Raw genomic sequence first — 21,733 nt, forward strand, 5'->3', positions numbered from 1 at the left:
CCAAAGGCGGGGCCAGTATCCTGGGTAAGGAGGAGACACAGCATTACCTCTCCTGGAAGTTCTCATTTGAAAGAAGCGCACAGGTGGGACCAAGCCTGGAGAGCACATCAAGGACACAACAAGGAAGGCTGACAGTTAGTGGAGCTGACAGGTAGTGGTCATTTGCCCTGGAGGGGAAGGGGGTCTCTGCAGACAAAGCTGGGTTCAGCTACCTTCCTCACAGGCAATAAGTGTGAGCCACTGAGCAATTCTTGGTGTTCTGTTTGCTTCTTGCACTAAAGGCTTCTCCTCCTGACACCTTTAGTTTGTACTCATCCTAATAGCAATATCTTTTTTAAGGCACATAGACAACAAAAGCTTTATCTTTACTTTCCAGGATTCATACACTTTCCCATTGCAAATCAGCTGTGAACAAAGGCATCACTGTGAGCAGTACCCCAGTGCTGGGCTAGCTGTGATAAGTCACCTTGCCCAAACATGATAGGTCTCAGAGCTGGGACACTCAGGGGCTCGAAGGTAAAGCTTAGACACGGGGAGCCTATGACAGTGGCACAGCAGGAGTCAGTAGTTCATCCACGAGTCATCCTTTTCTTGAGGTTTGCTCTTGGAGGTTCAGAGAAAAAGCCCTTTCTGAAAGAGAAGAGGTTGACAAGTGACGTTTTTCTGGAAGCTCTGCTTTTGTAGATTTCAATGTTTTTCCCCTTTTTAGGAAATACTTAGATATCAGACTAGCTATAAAACCCACAGTGTGGGGAGAGAAATGAGCTTCCCCTAACTGCTTTTTTTTTAATTTTAATTTCCCTTAGTGATTGAGTAATTTTCCTCTTTACTTAAACCCAAGGCCCAAGCTCTCCTTTCTTAGTCCCTGCTCCACTTTCTCTTTTCATTCTTCCTCTCCAGGTAAAAATCATTACATGTTCATCTCTGTGATGTCTGACGTTTATTTAGAAAAACAAAACAAAACAATTTCATATATTATTATGGGGGGGGAACATATGCCACAGTGCACATGTCAGAGGTCAACTTCGTGCAATCAGTTCTCTCCTTCCACATTTCCTTGGGTTTGGGGAATCAAGCTCAGGTTGTGTGTAAGGCTTGCACAGAATGCACTGTGTCATTTCACTGGCCCCACTCTTTTGTGAGGCTTCGGAGCCATTCAATTAGGGGAGCTGGCACACAGCAAGAGTCAGGTTGTGGCATGTCCAAACTCCAAAATTCTTGTCTTGAGAAGAGCAGGAGTAGGACTGTTCCCTCCTTCCTCTGGGCCTGTATGTCCTGGTGCGTGCAGCCTTACTCAACCCACCTCTATACGGTCACGTCCAGCAAGCAACTGGAATTCCTCCTTGTACAAACAAGGCCTTCCCAGCATCCTGGCCCCAACCAATGACGCATGCTCATCCTGAAAGCCTCTACCCACTCCCCAGTTAAATGAACTGTCTCCCAAGAAGGCTGTTTCTCAAGCACTCACTGTCAACGGAGATCCTACCACCCACCCCAGCTAAGCTTCCCTCCAGTCCAGCTCAGTGTACAACGAGCCCAGATGCCCCAGGAGGACACAGAGGTGGGGCGGCAGCCTGTGATAATGGTTCGCAGATCACCGGAAGGCTACGTCCAGGCGTCACAACAACTCACGCCTTCTGCAACTGTTACAGGCTAGGAAGAGAGGACCACACAGAGGGCCCTTTCGTGGAGGGGAGACTGCCACAGCTGAGGTGGTTGGACACGTCTCAATGGGTCCACATGAACTGGGCCTTCGGTAAAGGCTTGTCAGACTGGGGACACAGGGAATTCTTTGCCTGCAGCTAGTTTCCTTCCAATCTACGTCCTCAACCTCACCAGGCTAAGCTTCTCACTCGATCACAAAAACCTTGTTCTGCGTTGAAATTCTCAGCCCATTCCGCTTGCGTCTCTCGCTCTCTCTCTCATGTGCATCTATCTGTGTTTCTAACTTTGTCAACTACAACTCTTTCTGTTTGTATATCTGGCTCTTCGTAAGCCATGCTGTTGAGCCACACTAGGAATTTGTCTATGTTTTTGCTACTGATACTCTACTCACTCTTCCAGGATTTGAACCCATCACCTTTGGTCGTTATAATACCTGCTCCAGGGATCTTAATGTCTTCCCCTGGCAAAGGATGGCCTTCTTCCAGTCTTTTGACTTGGCCTTCTTTCCTTCAATTAAAAATTCCTTCGGAGTGAACCAAGCACCCGCCTCATTCTGAATGCACTTCTCTGAGACTCCTGTAAGAAAAGGACAGGCCATTCCGGGACCCACCTGGATCCTCCGTGAACTCACCATGAACCCTTTGAGCCTCCCCATTATGGCTTTCTACCTTCCCAGTGCAAGAGGTGATTCCTCAGGGGTGGGAGCAGAAGCTGGGGAATCTGGGTTCCTCCCTCAGCTTCAGGGGACCATAATCCCTACAGGCTATGGTGGGGGAGGGGACAGAATCTGCAGGTCTGTGACTCTATTTGTAGCAAGGACAGTGTCCACATCACGGACACATCTCCTATGGAAAAGTCTGCAAACTCCTTGGGAAGCATTTTTGCTCTTGTTGCTTTTGTTTTTCCCCTGCAGCCTGGTTAGCAGGGTGTGTCCCCAGTACTCTCTTCTCTTCCAGCTCAGCCATCATCCAGGGACCAGAACAGCAGCAGAGCAGGCACTCACTCACCTTGCTTCCGTTTCTCCTTGAAGAAAATCCCATTGGCCTCACCACAGGTCACAGGCAGTGTAGGAGAAAGAAAATCCACAGTGTCGTCCCTGGACTTTCCTGGAAGCGTGAGAACAGACAGACTTGGATCAGAGAAGTGGTCAGCGCCGAAAGATAATGCCCACGGTCGTCGCCAGCTGATGAGTTACAACTCTGGGTCATGCAGGGTGGGATCTGCAAATTGCACCTGGAAAGATCTGGCGGCCCAGAACCTCCGAGCAGGGACCTCAGGTTAAGAACCAAGAGGAACATTTGTGAAAAGGTTTAAAACAGCTGTTGGTAGTTCCTGCTTCCTTCCCCTCCGACCTCACTCCGGGAGAGTTCATGCAGGGCTGTCTCTTGAGGATGGAGGAAAGTGCTGTAAATGTCTGAGTTGAGTCAGAGGCTGATGTAAGATAGGAACGTTGGACCTCTCTCTCGCCTCTAACATCAAAAGAGTAAAAGAAAAATGTACATGAACAAAAGACAGTTATTGGGAAAAGGAAAGAATAATGTTGATGGGAAGGTGCTAATTACCATTAATTACTTTGGAAAGATGGAGTCAGGAGTGTTGCACGGTGGAAGGAGGGGCTCACTGGAACTGAGGGGTTATTTCAACGAGCCCCTAAGGACGTCCAGCTTAGGAGGAGCCACGCTGGCATCCGGGCTAGCATGTAGATAAGGGTGTCACTGACTTGCCCCACTGCCTGTCTCCAGGATCCTCTCAAATATGGAAGTAGATGAGAATCTGGAGCCAGAGGCAGACTCTTGGCTCTGCAGTTTCCTGGAAGGACCACTGAAGTTGCTGATACCCAGTTTGGTGCTACTGGGTCCTTTGAATGAGGAGCAGAGTTTACAGGTAACACTGAATTACCATTATAAAACTCTGGAGGGTGGGCAGATTAGCACAGTGTGGGGATGGATCTTCCACGGCTCTCTATCTCCATGGAAACATCTTTGCTAATTCCCTATGGAAAGCATAGCTCTAAAGAAGACAGCTGCTCCTGAATATACTCACAACAGATGAAGGGGCAGTGGGGGCTTGGGGGTGCTGTGAGCAGTAAGCTAACAATGGAGGGTCAGGCCACAAGCATCCCTCCCTCTTTCCCCTGTCGCAGGTACCCCTTGTCCCCCAAATGTGATGGGCCTTCAGGTCTGAGGACTTGTAAAGCCGTGGACCTTACCACTAAGGGCAGACCTCTGTTAAGTTCTCATTTGTACTGAGTTTGGCTTAGCCTCATTTGCCCGTTTCAGCAAAAGGACCTTAATGATGGCGCCTAAGGGACAGCCTGTGTGTCAGCATCAGCCCTATTCTAAGGGAGGTGTAGCAGCTGGTTTAGACCCTCATTAGTGTGAGCAAACAACCAGGAGCCTGCAAGTAAGCAATTAAAGATTAGAAACAATTTCCTGAAGTGAAGAGCATCTAAGGAGGAAGCCTGATAGGGAAGGGGGGCAGTGGGATGGAAAAAAAACCTAATTAGCAACCCAAGGACCAGCTCCTGGGTACATCCAGAACACAGGTAACGGTCAAACAGGAGAAGGTGAACCGCCCAGCGAAGACAGGAGCACTGAGTGACCTGTGAACCAAGGGCCTGGGTGAGGGTGAAGGGTGGAGGTGGGGTGGCTGGGGACGCTCTAGACAGATCGAGAACATCAAGAATTGTATCATTCATCCTCACAAAAAGAAGGCAAGGCTCACCCACTTAATAGATGGGCGGAGGCTCACACATGGACTAGCAAGAGTGAGAGTGAGGGAGCTGACCCTGGGAGACAGGTGGGCCAGAGCTCGCCCTTTGTCATCCAAGATGCCTCAGCAGCAGCAGCTTGCCAGTTGATGGGGTGTGTGGTACCTTGTAGGTTATCCATGCTCTGGTGGGTGACCCCACTCACATACTAGTTGAACTCAGTGAGGTGTGAAGGTGGGAGGGGCTGGAGGTCAGGGGAAGCTGCAGGAAGAAAGAGGTAGGCTGGATCAAAGCATGCTGTGTACACGTGTTATTTTTTTTGTTGTTGGTTTTTTCTTTTTTCTGTTTATTTTTTTTTTTGGGACAGGATCCCTCTGTGTAGCAGTCCTGCCTGTCCTGGAACTTACGACATACGCCAGGTTGGCCTCAAACTCACAGAGATCTGTCTGCCTCTGCTTGTAGGACATTTCTAAAGAAAAAGCATTATTTTTAAAAAGCCAAAATAGCTCAGGAGTGCTCCTCATAGCAGAAGCACCCTAAGCCCAACCCAGAAGTTGCAGCCCAGGGTAGAAGCTAAGCTGAGGGACAAAGGTTAGCATGGGTCTGGGTTCCTGCTTCAAATGTTCCATAGAAAAGACTAAAGAAGCATCTGGGATTATTTCCTTTTTCATTGTAAAGACCAAAGCGTCCACAAGCACCTAAGTGGATTTTAGCTCATTTGAGTCTTTTACCTTTTTCATTGAGTTTCATCATCATGATGATGACAGGAAAGAGCTTTGTCAACATAACTACTTATCTTGTCCAAGGCCTCTGCATAAGGTCCAGCAGAGGGCAGCATAGGCCGCGATGCGAGCATTCATGTGGCCTTAACCTCCTTTGTGTTCTGATTTGTTAGTTGTTTAATCATAAAAGAGGCACCAAGGAGCCTGAGCCGGACACAGGACAGAAAAGAAGACTGATTGATTCAGAAAGGAAGACTCAGTGACCTCAAGCGCCATTCACACAGTAAACAGGAGGCACACAGACAACTAACCAAAACTCCGAAAGAGCCATGAGGCATATAGTGCCAGGGCACCCTGGGGCAGGTCACATTCGGAGGATCTACGCCCCAGACCCTGGACAGAGGATATTTTCCTGTGGAGGTGATTTATTTATGGTGGTTTCTGTGGGTGCGGAGCAGAGACGGGACAGGAAGATGGGATTTGTTTTGGGTGTGTATGAAGGAGGAGTCCCTGGGGAGGGAGGAGGAAGGAAACAGGGAAGAGGGAGGAGCAGGAGAAGGGGGAAGTACACAGCTCTCTGCCCTCCATAGCCGATTAGTCTGCAGCCTATGTAATAAAAGGGCAGTTATAGTGCAGTAAGGAAAACCAACCTGAAGAACAGGACTTTGCAAAGCAGTGAGATGCTGGCTGCTACAGGGAGCTAGCACACCTGCGCGCCACGGAGGTACGGAACATAAAAGAGTCATCAGTTACTTGAACGACCTGGGTTCTGAGTAAAAGAATAAAAAAAAAAGAAAAGAAAGAAAGACAAAGACAGAGGACGGGGAAACGGGGGAGGGCACGGAGGAGAAACAGAAGAATCCACACTTCTGTAGGTGCTCATTTCTTACCGTGGGCAGCACTTTTTTTTGTGCGCCAGAGATGTGTGATGGGGCCACACATCTGGCAACCCTTCTGATGCCCAGAGACCAAACAGACGTGCAAGGGGAGAATGACTCCACCGAAGTCATTCTCTCACCTCCACACGCACACTTTGGCGCACAAGTCCTTTCACAATGGGGCAGGCTGCCCATGCACAGTGCAATGTTTGCACGTGTGGGTTTATTTTGCTTGCATGTAGAACTGTGTGCTATGATCATGCCTGGTGCCCCTGGAAGCCAGAAAAGCTCACTGCATCCCCTAGAACTGGAGTTAAAGATGGCTGTGAGCCACCACGTGGGTGCTGGGAATCGAACCTGGGTCCTCTGGAAGAGCAGCCAGTGCTCTGCACTCTGGGGTGTCTCTCCAGAGACTAGATTTCTAGAAACAACCCTGACTCATAGCTGGACATTTTCAGTGTAGAGCAAGCAATGCTCTCAGACAGATTCTCAGAGTAGTGACACTGGCCCCCAGTGGGGCAGATATTGATTCATTCAGGAGGGGAAAAGGTGATAAACATCACATACACATAAAATACAAAACCAAAAAAGGCAAAAACCAAACCGAAACCAAAAAACAACCCACCCCGAAAAAAGCCACGCTTGGTGGTGCGCTCTGCAGGTAGAGGCAAGCAGATTTCTGTGAGTTCAAAGCCAGCCTGGTCTGCAGAGTGAATTGCAGGACAGCCAGGACACATAGAGAAACCTGTCTCAAAAAACTAAAAAAAAAAAAAAACAAACAAAAAACCCTAAGATAAAAAACGTACGTACACACACACACACACACACACACACACACACACACACAAAGGGCCCGTGCATGGGTATACAGTAGTAATCTTAAGTTATCACGGGAAGGTTACGGTGAGGAAATAAAAACCTGATGGGCTCCTTAGGGAAGTGGTCATGAAAAACAAAGGGCAGTGGAGCCTGGCTTAGAGAGTGCAGCTCTGACTGTGGGGTCTGCTGGCTGGCTGCATTCTGAGACCCACCGCACCCCATCCTCACCTCCTGTGGTTCTCGGCGGAATGCTGCATCTCCTCTGAGGCCTCTTTCTACCGTTTGCTTTGGAAGCTTCATTGTTGACCTCTAGAAGAAAAAAGAAGAAAGAAACACCATTCCTGCATGTGGCAGCTTTGTGAGGGTCTCCTGACCCTGGAATGGGCTTACATACTTCAAGCTGAGGACTGTGGGCTCCAGGTCACCTCCTCTCACAAGGGTGAGAAAGTGAGAAGTAAATACCAAATGCTTGTGTCACATCCCCAAACTGCCCAGTTGTCCCAAGAACATGTGTGTGCCTGTGAACTCTCTCACTAGACAGTTCAACACTTTCCAAATGTCTGAGGCACTATAAAATCTTGTATGAGTAGAAGATCCCCCTGAGATGGGGAGGCAGGACTTGGGGGGCAGAGGCAGGTGGATCTCTCTGAGTTTGAGGCCAGGCTGATGAAGCCCAACATTACCGAGACCTACAGGAACATGGATTGACACCAATCTTCTGATTTTGTCTGTGCTTCAGAAGTACATTTTTATACACTTCCATGGCCAAACAAGTTATTTCACTTTAAAGAAAGATGTAAAAATTGCTCGTTTTAATTACAGACAATATGCAAAGAGGAAGCAACACAGACATCGGCTTTAGGAAGCAGTCCCCAAGGCTGTAAAATCTCAAGTGTTGAGACCCTCTGCCTTGGGTCTCAGCTGAGGTGACGTGCGGCTGTGAGCATGTCAGGCCTCTAACAGAACTCCTCAGCTTCAGCAGACACTGCTGCTCTTCGCTCCTCTCACACCCCACCCTCATTCTCTGAACTTCCCTCTCCTGGTCCTGAGGTCCTGAATCCCCCCACCCCTGTGCCAGCTCTAACAGACCCTCCCACACTGAGCCTTTCCAGTGGCAGGTCCTACCCTCAGCTTTACCTTGTGATCTGGATGTCTGGGCACATCCAGTTCTTGCCTTCTGAGACCTAGTCACCATCTTCAAGCTCCCAGGTGAGTCATTCTTCCTCAGAGTCCTCTGACGCACCATCTTGAGCTTCTCTTGGACTCCATGTCCAGGTGAGGCCACCCCTGGGCCAAGACAGGCTCGTGAATGGTTTAAGTGGAGGTCCTCAGTGCACTTTTTCCTTCCTTCACAGGCTCCCATTCCACCCTCCCTTCCAGATCTCTGTACCCCCCACCTCACTTTTCTTTATTGCTCTTTCTTATGTGCACCATGCTTTCTCCCCCAGATCACTATATGTCCTCACCCCAGGAGCTCTTATAAGAATTAACCAGATATCTGGGCAGTGGTCATGTAGTCCCTTAACCTCAGCTCTTGGGAGGCAGAGGCAGGAGGATCTGTGTGAGTTTGAGGTCAGCCTGGACTACTGAGCTAGTTCCAGGACAGTTAAAGCTACACAGAGAAATCCTGTCATGGAAAAAAAAATTAACCAGATAAATATGGAAGAATTGTAGGTAAAATGGGAGGAGCTTGCTTTCTGATTCCTGTTTTTAAGACTCCTGAACCACGAGTTGACCCTATGGGAGCAGAATGGCACAGGCCTGGGATTCTTTAGGCAGGGAGGAAGGGTCTTCCATGTAGTACCTATGTGCAGACAGACAACAACCAGAGGTGCCAGGCTCCTCTTGTGGGCAACGTGTACAGAAGCACAGAATGGACAGGCATGGTGTCTGCTTTGAATGCAGCTCCCCGGAGTGTCGCTGGAGGGGGTGGCTGGGGCCCAGAGGCTCAGGCAGTGTCAGGACTTGTAGATTGGGAAGCTTCACTGAGCTGAGGGAGCAGCACTTTATGCTTCTGGGACTTTGGGAGCTGCTGCCCACAGGACAGCCATACTCCACAGGCAGGAGGACACCTCTCCAGAGCTCTTCTTGGGCCTGTCCTATGAGCTGCCCCTCAGGGCTAGTACCCAGGGCTCTTTTGTATTTTATGTGAAAGCAGCAAGGTTTATATCCTTCCCCTTGAGTTTTGAAGGATGGTTGTCACCCTTGTGTACATATAAAGAGGAACCCTGACACTCTCCACCCTTCACCTTGACTGTCACCTGCCATTAGAATAGAATAGAATAGAATAGAATAGAATAGAATAGAATAGAATAGAATAGAATAGAATAGAATAGATTCCAGCATGCTCTAGTTCACTGTTTCCTCGGGGCAAAACTGGTCTGGCAGAATTTAAAACCAGACCACTGCACTGCCCAGTGCTCCTGTGTGCCTTCCCGTTGGGTTCTGAGCAATCTCTGTCCCTTCTCCTCTGGGTCTAAGGCCTGCAGAAGCCTCCTCCAACCTCCTCCAGCCCTCATCTCACCTTGTGAAGACCTTTTTTTCTGCTGTCTTCTTTTGGAGTTTGAAGAGATGCCTCTTTTTCTCTTTTTGGCTAAGAAGAAAGAATACAGTTGAGAATTAAAAAAGAAAAGAAAGAAAGAATACAAAGTCTTTTATAGTCATACAGATCTGTCAGTTTTTCTTATTTATAAATTATATTTTTGATCATTAATTGTGTGTATGCATGTGTGTGTGTGAACCCTGAGCCATCTCTCCAACCTCACCCCTAACCTTTTTAAAGGATCAGCTGGGAAGGAGAGGTCAGAGGTGGAACTAGAGGAAACAAATTTCAAGGTCAAGTGTTAAAATAAGAATTCTTTGAATTAGTTATTTGGGAATTAAATGAGGCTTGGATCATGGAAGGACCTATGAATGGCTTCTGGACACGAGAAACCAAGAATCTGTGAAGGAAAAAAAAAATCAGATGTGAGGAGATAAAGACTTGAGCAGCGGGAATATTGGGCAGGTTGTCTGCTATCCATGATGCTTTGAAGGCATCCAGGACTATAGCAGGATCTGAAGTGGGAGAAAAAAAGGCTTAGGAGGCTTCCAGGGAAGCAGTAGATGACAGTGTGAGAGAGGTTACAGTGATTATCATCATCATCGTCATTATCATCACTATTATAATGATTACATTTATTGATATGTGGAGGTTGGACACATGTGCCAGGCATACAAGCAGAGGTCAGGGAACAACTTGCTTGAGTTGGTTCTGTACTTCCACCATGTTGGTGTCAGGGATCAAACTCAGACCATCAGATTTGGTGGCAGGCATCTCTAGCCAATGAGCCATCTTGCCGGGCCAAGAACACATGTTTAATTGAATGGTGACACCTCAAAGGAAAAGACGGGCGAGAAAATGGTGGGTTAGGAAGTCGGTGGTCAGGTGGCCCTTCGTCCCGCTTGCCACGGTGAGGTGTAGGTCAAGGATGACAGATGTTGCCTGGACATGACTTAACAGGACTAACTGCAGCTAGGGCAGCAGGCACACCAAGCAGCTGTGGAACGGGAGACTGGCCGTTCTGAGGAAGGCTTGGTTCACAAGGCCTTTGACAAGGAAGGTGTAATGGAAAGAAAACGCGGGAACAGTGCGGTTGCGCACACTGGTTGCATCATGGATGCTAGGATGCGATACAGCTGGAAGAACAGGAAACAGTGCAGGGGAGAGGATGTCTGTACCTTTCTTGTTTGTAGGAGGTCTGGGTGCTTCTGGGGGCATTTCCAGGTCATTTGGTGCCGGAGAGTCATCTTTTCCCACTAACGAAAGAAACAGAAACCACGCCAGAGCTCAGAATGGACTGAGCAGAAGGTGTGATGGGAAGTCGTCTGGGAACTCAAACTGTAGGGAGAGAAGGCAGGGATCTGCCAGCCCACTGGGTTCTGCCCTGATCTGACCACCTTGTTATTGGGGTAAAAATTTTACATGTATGAGCGTTTTGCCTGCATGCGTGTCTTGGTACCACATGCATGACTGGTTCATGCAAAGCCCAGAAGAGGGCCCTTGGGACTGGAGTTACAGGTGGTTATGAGCGACCATGCGGTTGCTGGGAGTTGAACTCAGGTCCTCTGGAAGAACAGCCTTAAGAAGAACACTCTTAGGCATGGAACTGCCTCTCCTTCCCTGACCACCTTGTTATTATTACCTATTTGTCTGCTAATAGCAAATGCATTATGAAATTCTGCTAGCTTTGGTGCAATAAGAGAAGCAGAGGGACTTGAAACCATAACAGATAAAAAAGCTTCATCTCCTTAAGACTGTCTGTTGTTTACACAACACCATGAAAATTGTCTTAAATTCTGGCTTCTTTAGGGTCAGGTAACTGAGGCACGTTACAAACTGTCTTCAGACTTTTGAAGTCAATTCTTTCTCTTCGTATCATTTTAATAACATATATTCTTAGAGCTCCACACGACGAAGAATTGACTAGCATTGAGGGACAGTTCCCACAGTCAGGGTAGGGCCAAGGAAGGAGGGCCAGCCACACCGGCTGCATCACCCACCAGGGGGACACACAGGCTTTCTGTTTGCCTGTCTTGTGTTTTGTTGGGGCCGTTTTGAGCATTACCTATTGAGATGACTTCACAGCAGTGAGGGCGCCCAGTCCAGCCCTGCCTTGTCCCCTTCCCTCCTGGCGCCCACCACACTTCCCTATGGCTGAGGAGTCGTCTCTGTTGACACCTTAATCATTTAGAGTCTAAGTCTAGCAGGTATTCGGGGGGACTTTGTGGCTTTGTGATTGGTGGTTTCTATAAATCTACCTTCCCAGTCTTGCCTTCTTGCTCTCCCACAACTCTACCTTCCAAGCTTGGGTGAGCCCCAGGTAGCTGGGTTGAGATGGTGGTGAGAGCAGGGACAAAGAGGATTTAAACGCCTTTTCTTCTTGGTAGGAAAGCAGAGGCAAGTTTAACCTATTCCAATCAAGACTGCCAAGAGTTAAGTCAGCCTTAACCAGCCTTACCATCCACAATGCCAGGGGAACCGGGAGGACTTGTCCCTGAGCGGTCTTCCTTGTTCCTCTTGGATATTAAGTTGTCTTTGATCACTGCAGGAGGAAGGAAAATCTTGGATTACCGGTCTGGTTGGCAGAGGAGAATGGATGGTGTAAATGCCCAGAAAAGGAGGAACAATAAGGCCAAAGGCAGATTACCTGACACGGGGCCTGAGTGACTGTGGGGCATCTCTTGAGAGTCTTCCTTATCTTTTCTCTGGTGATCCCTGGAGGTCACTGAGTAGAGGGAAGAAGAAGAACTGAGGCTTTCAGGATGAGCAGGTAGGGGCCAGAGCGGTAAAGGACAAACGTGATTCTAACTGGTAAGGAAGTCAGGGACCAGGGTAAGGTAGGGTAGCAAAGGGCGGACAGTGAACAGTCAGCTACTTCTAATTAGCAACTCGTTAGTTAAATAACAGGATTTCTTTTTTTAATGTAGATGATGAGACCTTCTATTGTCGTTAGTTTTCTGATTATGTTAAACTTATCGGAATGACATGTATCCGAGAAGTGGCGGAAATGTTACCGGGCTCAAACAGGGCTCCTTTGTTCTCAGTCCTGGAGAGCGAGGAACCTGTAATGTGTATCTTTGGTAATACATCCTGCTATACTTGGTGTAACTAAACTTTATTATGACAGTGATTTGGGGAAGCCAAGTGGCATAAATCTGGAAGCTCAATTAGGTCCGGTAGATCATGAAAAATTTTCCATTTTCTAATAATGTTAGTAACATATGCATGTCGTACAGTCTAATTCATCTAAGTGTAAAGGGTTTGGTGGTGTTGCTTGGTGCTAGAGTGCTTGTCCAGCATGCAAGGGGCCCCAGGTTCTACTCTTAACACACTGTGAAATAAAAAGGAATGAAGAAGGCTGAGACTCAAAGGCTTCCGCAGTCAGAAGAATCACCTCCTCGGGAAGCATGCGAAAAGCTGGATGTCAATTTGGAGCAGGGAGTGGGGGCTGGGAGGAAGAGAGGGAGAGGGAAGGGAGGACTCTATATACTGTGGACTGACCCAGAAGCCTGGCACCTAGCAGGGAAGCCATCTTCCACTGAGCTCTACCCCAGACCCACACAGAATTTTGGTGGTTGGCTTCCTTCGCGCAGAGTCTATAATGGGCCCCTCTGCTTCTCTCCCCCTTGTCGAGCCCATTCCTTTCTCCCGAGGTTCCAAGCACAGCCTTTCCCTCGGCATGTGCACAGTCTCCCCCCACAGCCCCATCAGGGTTAGTCTGCACAGTACCAGGGGAAGGGTTGGGCAGCTTCTCCGAGTCTTCTCCTTATCAGTTGTAGCTGTTAAATTGCTCCTGGCGGCTGAAGGAGAAAGGGCCATAAGGCCTATAAGGGAGGAGAGTGAACGAACCGCTGGCCTAAAGGCTCAGGGACAGTGAAGCACCAAGGCCAAAAACAGAGGTTGGTGCAGGAAGGTGTTCTGAGACCTGGGCCTCCCTGGCCACTGACAATGCTTGTGATTTTCTGAGACAGGGTTGTGTGTAGGTAGGTAGATAGGTAGGTAAGCCGGTGCATAGGAAGGAGCAGATCAACAAAAGACAGCAATCTGGAGTTCTAACTGACAGGGAGCAAGCATCCTAGGTAGGGTTACAAGTTGGAGGGCAGGATCTGTTTCTTGCCTGGTGTGTTCTTTCCTTCCTGAATGAAGCCAGGAACAGGCACAGCTGGGCGAGAAAGGCTGGGCTGCTCCTTCAGGATCTCAGTGGGTTGCTGGGAGGGGGCTCTGGGCTCACAGGCTCTTGTTGCAGAACACAGATGACTCGGAGGAGATGGCTGGAGTGGGGGCGGGGGCGGCAGAGCCATGGGGGAGCGCCCTTCTGCTGGCTCAGCTGGGATTTCCACTAGGGTCTGCATGGTTCTGTTCTTCCCTTCATAGGCAGTAGCAACTGGAATCAGCAAAGGAGCACACATCAGGACCCTGGAGATTCAGAGGTTATCTGGCAGACAGGATGGCCTAGCGCACCCCACAGGACCAGAGGAGTTCCTGATTTTCTGCTGGTGCAGAGAACAGGTTCATCACAAGTGTCCCTACCAACTTTTATGTCACTTGGACACTCGGTGCTGTTTAGCCCCCAATCTACCACCAAAAATGGGTTGACCGTACAGAAACCAGCTCCTGTAGAAGCACCCTAAAAAATTATATACATACATACATACATACATACATACATAGAATTTAAACGGAGTTATCAAATCTGAGGAATGGATTGCGTCATGGATTGAATCTTTTTGAGTCACTGGCCAATGGGGTACCAGAGGTTCCCCCTGTCCCCACACATTGCAGGCTCTTGCCAGTGTTATTAGACAGGTTATGATAACCTGCTGATAGAACCCTGTTGCTAGAGGGACCATATGTTCATGGCATCAAACTGTTGCTCAACTAGAAGCTTCACCCCTGCTGACTGGCATTCCTAGTGATGGAAGCTCTCTGCACACTAGCGGAGGTGAAAGGTTATCATCAGTCTCCCCCAGCTAGGAGCGCAGTGAACCCCAATAGGGACCCGCTTCCTTGACATACTGTTATCACAACAGCATGTGGCACAAATGGGAGTGGCCAACCGCCTGCTGCCTGAGTATGAGGACTGTTCTATGAAGTGGGACCCACACTTAACACTTAATGTGACCAAGGATCTGAGACGAGCTAGGTCATGAGCTCTGGAGTAAAACCTACCACAATGAATCTTCTAAATGACTGTAACAACAACAAGCCTCCTACTGATGTTTTGCTTTGCCCACTGTGACGGTTACTCTCAGTTGTCACCTTGACTACACCTGGAATTAACTAAACCTCAACTGGCTGGGTCCACCTGTGAGAGATTTTCCTTAATTGAAGTGGGAAGGCGCACCCTGAATCTAGATCTTCTGAGGTGGGAAGATCCACCTTTAATCTGGGCCACGCCTTCCGCTATAGCGGCCTGTATAAAGTTCCACTCCTAACAAAGAACCCACTCCTAATTAAATCCGTTTTCTCCAGTGGAGTGACACTGCGTATGTCAATCACACTCCAGGGTGGGCCTGCGCAGCAAGAACAGTTGGCCAACACAAAACAGACTCCATGTTTTCTGTTTGTTTTCAGTTTTACTTGTGTTTACGCGTGTCTCTTGTTTGTCTGGTTTGATTTGGGTTTTTTAAGAGAGACAGACTATGAAGTGTTGGGGGAAATAGTGTGGGAGGATCTGAAAGGAGGAGTTGAAGGAGGGGAGAGAATATGACCAAATATGTGGAAATGTTTTTGAAAAAAAAAAATGACAGCAAAAGTAAATAATTAAATGGGAAAAAAGTTAAGCAAAAATGGTTTTTAACACATAAAATTGGATACATTTGTAACCAGGGATTCAATTTTCTATAATTTTGGTTTCATAAAACTTAGTTGTGTGAAAGGTATAATTTTAACAAAGGTCCCTATATTTCTATTATTGCTTTATAATTTATTTGTTTTTATTATTATTTTAATAAATAAAGTTATCTCCCTGGACCAAACAAACAAAAAAAAAACTTTCTTAAAAGTGTGTATTGGGACCTTGATCTTCTGGTTTCTGCTCACTCCTGCAGGTTCCACTGCACCTTAGGATCAATGTGAACACACTATGATCTCCCTCCCCATCCCCACAACCGCATGAGGCTTTCCGCATGCTGTCTCTCTGGATAGATTGGGAATGGTTTCTATTAATACTGTTCTTTGTCATTCACTTCTGAAGTAAAGACACCTTGACCCGTGAACAGAAAGTGTCACGGATGCTAAGAAAAGGCTCAGGAAACCCACAGAACTGCACAGCCAGGGAGGTCCTTGAGGCCAGCCAAGGCCATGTTCTCCTGGTCCTGCTGCCAGGCTTACAGGTGAAGGTTTCCCTCTGCTGCTCTCTTAGGGAACGGTCTCTCCCCTGAGGAGGAGTCTTCTGTTGGTGCAGCGTCACGCGGCAGTCTGATTAGGGTTCCTTCCTTCAGTATGCCCAGGGAGACAATCTGCTGATTATCTTTTCTCCAATCTCAAGTGGCTTTATTGCCCAGTTCTCTCACTCTCACTTTAACTACTCAGACCTGCTAACGCAGCCCCTCCCTGTCTTCCTTTACTTACGGCTATAGTTTAGATGTTGGATGTCCCCTCAAAACTTAGGCTTCCGGGGTGACACTACAGGACGATGGGGATAGCTTGAAGAGGTGGGGCATCGAGGTGTTAGGTCACTGGGGGCATCTCTTGAAGGGGATTATTGGATCCAAGACTCCCTTTTCCCCATTTTCAGGACACACAGAGAACAATTTACCTTGTCACCCATTCCTGCTATGATACACTGCCTTGCTCCAGGCCCAAACTATGTCACAGGCAAGAATCCCCAAACCCTTTTTCTCATTATAAGTTAATTATCTCTGGCAATTTGTGGCAGAGATAGAGATCTGAGTAACACACAGGCTCTTCCTGTTTCAGCGTTCCTCCATCTCCTTCCATGTCTGTGTCTGTCTCCCCCAACTCTGTGAGCTTCCCATCTCTCATCTAGCCTTACAAGCTACCTTTGTGCTGGCTATCTCTCTTACTGTCTTGGGCTCTGGCATTGGAAAATCCATATGGGAGTCCTCAGTTCTAAAGCAAATGACTGGGGGAGTTGCTTCTGGCCTTTCCCTTTTCTGTCAAGCACAGCTAATGATGTCCTCAGGTTGTTTAAAGGATGCAAAAAATGATACAAGATGATATAAAATGTATATAAAATGTGACAGCCACACTGTCACAAAGAGATATACAATGAACCCATCTTCTCTTTCTCCCTCCCTCTCTAGAGCTCCCTATCTTTCTTTCACATCAGATCCCCAACATTTCTGTTACTGTAATGTTTCCTAGAGTTTGTCCAGTGCCTTAGACTTTCAACACAGGTATGATGGATCATGTCTGTAATGCCAGAGCTTGGAAAGAAGGCTGAGACAGGATCATTCCATTTCAGGCCTGCCTGGACTACATCACAACACTCTGTTGCAAACACATAAACAAAGTTGTACCTGCACCAAAATTCATCCAGTAGCTGCAACAAAAACATTTGTGTCATATAGGAATTCACCTTGGGGAAACTGAGGTCAGAGTCAGCGAGGGCTGGCCCTCCAGCTGCTTTTGTGAGTGTGTGTGGTCTACATCTTTACACAGGAAAAGCACGCATTGGAACGCCCATTCTACACTGGAAACAAACCCAGGCCCTTAGTGCAGCAGCAGTACACACGTTAAACACTGGAGAAAATGAGTCCACGTTACCATTTCTGAAGCTTCTGAAGATCGCCACCATGCTTGGGTATTCGTGGAGGTTGACCTGGCTGAACAAGGTCAGCAGCAGTGATGCATGGAAAGTCTGCTCCAGACTGGTGAGAACCTTGTGCACAACCTTAGACAGAGGGACCAGATTTTGACAGGCTTCCAGGGATTCCTTCAAAGAGCAGAGCAGAGGGTTGGTTTGAATGAGTATTCATGGAGCTCAGAGCTCTATTTGTGGCTCTCTAGATTGTAAGAATGCTACTCTTAGGCTGCTGAGCATGGCTAAGTGGGTGAAGGTGTTGGCCATCAAGGCTGATGACATGAGTTTGATTCCAGGATCCACAGGGAGGAAGGAGAGAATATGTTCTCCAAGCTGTCCTTTGACCTCTAACTGTGCACGGTGACACATGCGCTCCTCCACTCCAAATAAATAAGTGACTGTAATTTAAAAAACGAGGAAGCCAGGCTTGGTGGCACACTCCTTTAATTCCAGCATTGAGGAGACAGGCAGTCTGCTCTTTAATGCGTTTTTTTTTTTTTGTTTTTTTTTTTTTTGTTTTTTTTTTAATTTGAGGCCATCCTGGTCTACAAAGCGAGTTCCAGGACAGCCAGGGCTACACAGAGAAATCCCATATCAAAGAAAACAAAATAAAACAAAAAACACAATTTAAGAAATCTTTTTTTAATTTAAGAGGAAATTTAGTATAAAATATGGAGTTAAATCTTCAAAACAGAAGAAGCAGGAGAAGAGGACTGACTGCAAAATCCTTCCAGTGAGTATCTGTGAGGCCTGTTAGCTAGTCCTTGGGTGCCCATCACCAGATAGACATGGTAACGGAACAGGCAGGCCCTGCCCAGGTGGGACCCTGCCAAGGTAGAGGCCCTGCCCAGCTGGAGGAGGAGGGCATCCATCCCTGAAAAGAAAGTCAATAAATAGCCAGTTGCAACTGAGAACGGGGTCATGAGGGAAAGCATAGCTTGTCATGAGGAAAACAGGAGCGTCTGGGTGCCCTGTGAGCAGTGCCGTGTGGGCTGATGAAGGAGCTTGAGCTGTGTCAAGACTTGGAAAAGGCTGCTGCAATTTTCCTGAACGTGGAATTCCAAATACTAACAAACAAACCAACCAACACTAACCCTGTATAGAAAGCCACGCTGAACAGGAAGGCATGCATGGACAGTCTTCAGTCCTGATGAAATCCCTGTCCTCCAGTGCCGCCCTACATGGAATGAACGGGGGAGTCTGCAAGATGACGCATCAGGGAAAGGCGCTTGCTGACAAGCTTGGTAACCCGAGTGGTAATCCCGATCTTTGGGACCCCCATGGCAGCATGACCAGGGAGCCACCTATTCTTATACACTGGGACAATTCCTGTGATGGGCTGAGTGGTACCTTCGTGCCAAACAAGACAGAACAATTGGAGCCTGTGAGCGTGAACCTACTTGGAAAAAGGTCTTTGCAGATGGAACTGAGGATGCCGAGACTACTGTGATTAGAGCAGTCTCTAAACACAAGTGTCCTTACCAAAGGAAGGAAGGGGAAAAGACAGAAGAGAGGAGACTATGCGGAGATGGAAAAGAGACTGCAACAGACTGTTAGTCCAAAAACTCCAAAAGCTGCCAGCAGCCACCAGAAGCTAAACAGAACCAAGAAAGAGATCCATCTTTGAACTTCTAGAAAAAGGCAATCCATCAACACCTTTATTTGGGCCTTCTGGCCTCCAGAACTGCAAGAGACTGAACTTTCTAGTTTGTGGTCCTTTGCTATGGTAGCCCCTACAATATACCATGTCACCACTAAAGCGCCATGAGACCCTTTCTTCCAATGGTTCCCTCCTGCAATAACGATCATGGTTAAGATGGGCCTTCCATTTTCTAGAAGGTGGGCTGTGGTCAGAGGTCTCGAATGTACTTAGGCAGGATTTGGCTGCCTTGGGGAAGGTCCACAGGTCTCACCTGGTACATTCTCTCAGTGATGAAGGAGTTGTCTCGGAGAGCTTCGAAGAAGGGAAACGGCTTGTTGATGGCATAGGCGATGTCCAGCTTTGTGTATATGAAGTGCTGGAGAAGAGCCTCTTCCAGGGCCTTGGTCACAGTGAACATCCTAGGGAAAGAGGTAGGCTGAGGAGACAGAGGCAAAGGCTGTCCGGAGCATGGGGAACTGCTCTCTGCATGAAATGGGCTCTCAAAGGTAGACATTCTGGTCCTCAGGCATCAGTGAGCCATCTACAGAACAAAGTCGGGCTTAAAGATCTGTGGATACAGGAAATAAAGGCAGTGTCCAGCAACGACAGAACCTGAGAGGGACAGATAGTAGCATACCACCATCCTGAAAGGAATTTTAAACCATAAAGTAAATTTTGAAAATATCTGTCATTCCAACCTTTGGGCAGAGTGCAGAGAGTCTTATGAAAGAAGTGGGAAACAGTAAGATCTGAAGAGGACAGGAACTCCACAAGGAGAGCAACAGAACCAAAAAATCTGAGCACAGGGGTCTTTCCTGAGACTGATACTCCAACCAAAGAATATGCATGGAGATAACCTAAGACCCCTGCACAGATGTAGCCCATGGCAGTTCAGTATCCAAGTGGGTTCCATAGTAATGGGAACAGGGACTGTCTCTGACATGAACTGAATTGCCTGCTCTTTAATTACCTCCCCCTGAGGGGAAAGCAGCATTACCAGGCCACAGAAGAAGACAATGCAGCCACTCCTGATGAGACCTAATTGACTAGGATCAGAAGGAAGGAAAAGAAGTCCTCCCCTATCAGTGGACTTGGGGAGGGGCTTGCATGCTGAGGGTGGAGGAAGGAAGGGATTGGGACGGGAGGGAGGGAACCACAGGGGGGATACAAAGTGAATAAAGTGTAATTAATAAAGAATGAAAAAAGAAAGAAAGAAAATATCTGTCATTCACTGAGTGCATCCTATGTCCAGACGTTGTTCTGAGGGTTTCATAGATAGTGACTTGTTTGAGTTCAACAAGTATTACACGATGGCCACCGGCATCGAAACCACACATCTGTGGAAAGTTCCAGCAGACAGAGGTGCGGTAAGTGACCCTCGTGCTAGATTATGCAATGTGGAGGGGGCAGAGCAGGAATCAAATCCCGACTTTCTGGCTGCTGGTTTACAGCTGAGTGAGTGCTTGGCCACACCGAGCTGGGTTAGAACAGATCACCTACGTGGCTGCTGAGCCCGTGTAGTGCCCATGCTCACCAGAAAGAGACCACCAGACAAGGGGAGCTGGAAACCTGGTACTACGTAGGCACCTAGACATCACTCACAACATTTGACACAAGCAGATGACACATAAATAAAATCAAGAAGGAGGTGAAAAATAGCCTAGGTCAAAGTGACCACTTGGGCTTAGGGACCCATTTCATTCTTCAGGATGGACCTGAAATGTCTTCCTGTGGGTGTTCATGAAAACTGACCACTTCCAGACCACGAGGGGATAACCAGTTGGTTATAACAGGAAGAAAACCTCCTGGTGACAAAGTGTTGGAGGAAGGAAAGTAAATGGTGCAATCATCTAAGGGTGCTTTTACTGTTAGTTGGCACCACTGGGGATTGAGCCCAGGACCTGTGCATCTTAGCCACGTGCTTTATCACTGAAATACATCCCCAGCTGACACTAAAGCTTTTGTTTATCTGTTTTATATACAAAGAAGATTCCCCTCTCATTTTTTTTGTTGTTGTTAGAGTATTTAACAGCAATTAGTGAGTATTTCCAGAAATTTAATCCCAGAGGCAAGTTAAGACGTCCTGTCCCTTTCTTATTTCCAACGGAGGGGGGGAGGGACTTTAGGAAAGAGGAGGAGGAGGAAGAAGAAGAGGAGAAGAAAGAAGAGGAAGAGGAGGAAGAAGAGGAAGAGAAAAAGGAGGTGGAGGAAGAAGAGAAGGAAGAAGAAGAAGTGGAGGATGAGGAGGAGAAGGAGGAAGAATTCACAGTAGTGTAAAACAGGAAGGCGTGCATGGACAGTCTTCAGTCCTGATGAAATCCTGGCAGAGAGGATAGGGTCGGGGAGAAAGCTGGTGATACTATGAGTGTGTGTGTGTGTGTGTGTGTGTGTGTGTGTGTGTGTGTTGGGGGGTAGGCCAACATGACCCCATGCTCTGGGCTCTGCTCAGGATGCCTTACTGTATAGCAGCCCTCAGATTGAAATAGGGACAGCTTTCTTATCTGTACCTGCCACAGTTTCTGAAGGAGGAAATTCAGACCAAGAGAGGTGAAGCAAGGAAACCAGTTCACACTAGATTGTGTCTGACTCCAGTGGTTTGTTTCTCACTGTGTAAAATACTGTATCTCACGCCCCAGGAAATGGCCCAGCCTTTAATCCCAGCACTGGGGGCAGAGGCAGGCAGATCTCTGTGAGTTTGAGGCCGTCCTGGTCTACAAAGTGAGTCCAGGACAGCCAGAGTGACATAGTGAAACACTGTCTTGGGGAAGAAAAAACAAACAAACAAACACTGTATCTCAGATGCCTGCGTTCAGGTTTTTACTTTGCAAAGGGGCCTTGCAAATAAATTGGGAAAAGGCAGACACCCATTAGGAAAGACGACATCCAAACATGAGCAATCAATAAAATGAGCCTCATGTAAAATGAATACATAATTAAGTTGGAAACTGTGAGAAAAGTGGGAAGGACAGTGCATGTGATTATCAAAG

At 47.7% G+C, this 21,733-nt stretch overlaps 1 protein-coding gene across 1 annotated transcript; it reads right to left on the minus strand.

Annotated features, from left to right (window-relative positions):
* Nucleotides 1-346: 346 nt before the first annotated feature.
* Sp110 (SP110 nuclear body protein) lies at nt 347-19,250 on the minus strand. Its single transcript, XM_021650862.2, is given in 13 exon segments — nt 347-630; nt 2,099-2,241; nt 2,673-2,771; nt 7,023-7,103; nt 7,932-8,081; nt 9,319-9,387; nt 10,515-10,592; nt 11,795-11,878; nt 11,984-12,061; nt 13,454-13,720; nt 17,068-17,236; nt 19,018-19,194; nt 19,197-19,250. Coding segments are annotated over 13 exon segments (1,452 nt in total). The 5' UTR covers nt 19,236-19,250; the 3' UTR covers nt 347-612.
* Nucleotides 19,251-21,733: the final 2,483 nt, after the last annotated feature.

Source organism: Meriones unguiculatus, chromosome 15, assembly GCF_030254825.1.
Source record: "Meriones unguiculatus strain TT.TT164.6M chromosome 15, Bangor_MerUng_6.1, whole genome shotgun sequence".
In the NCBI taxonomy this organism is placed as follows: Eukaryota; Metazoa; Chordata; class Mammalia; order Rodentia; family Muridae; genus Meriones; species Meriones unguiculatus.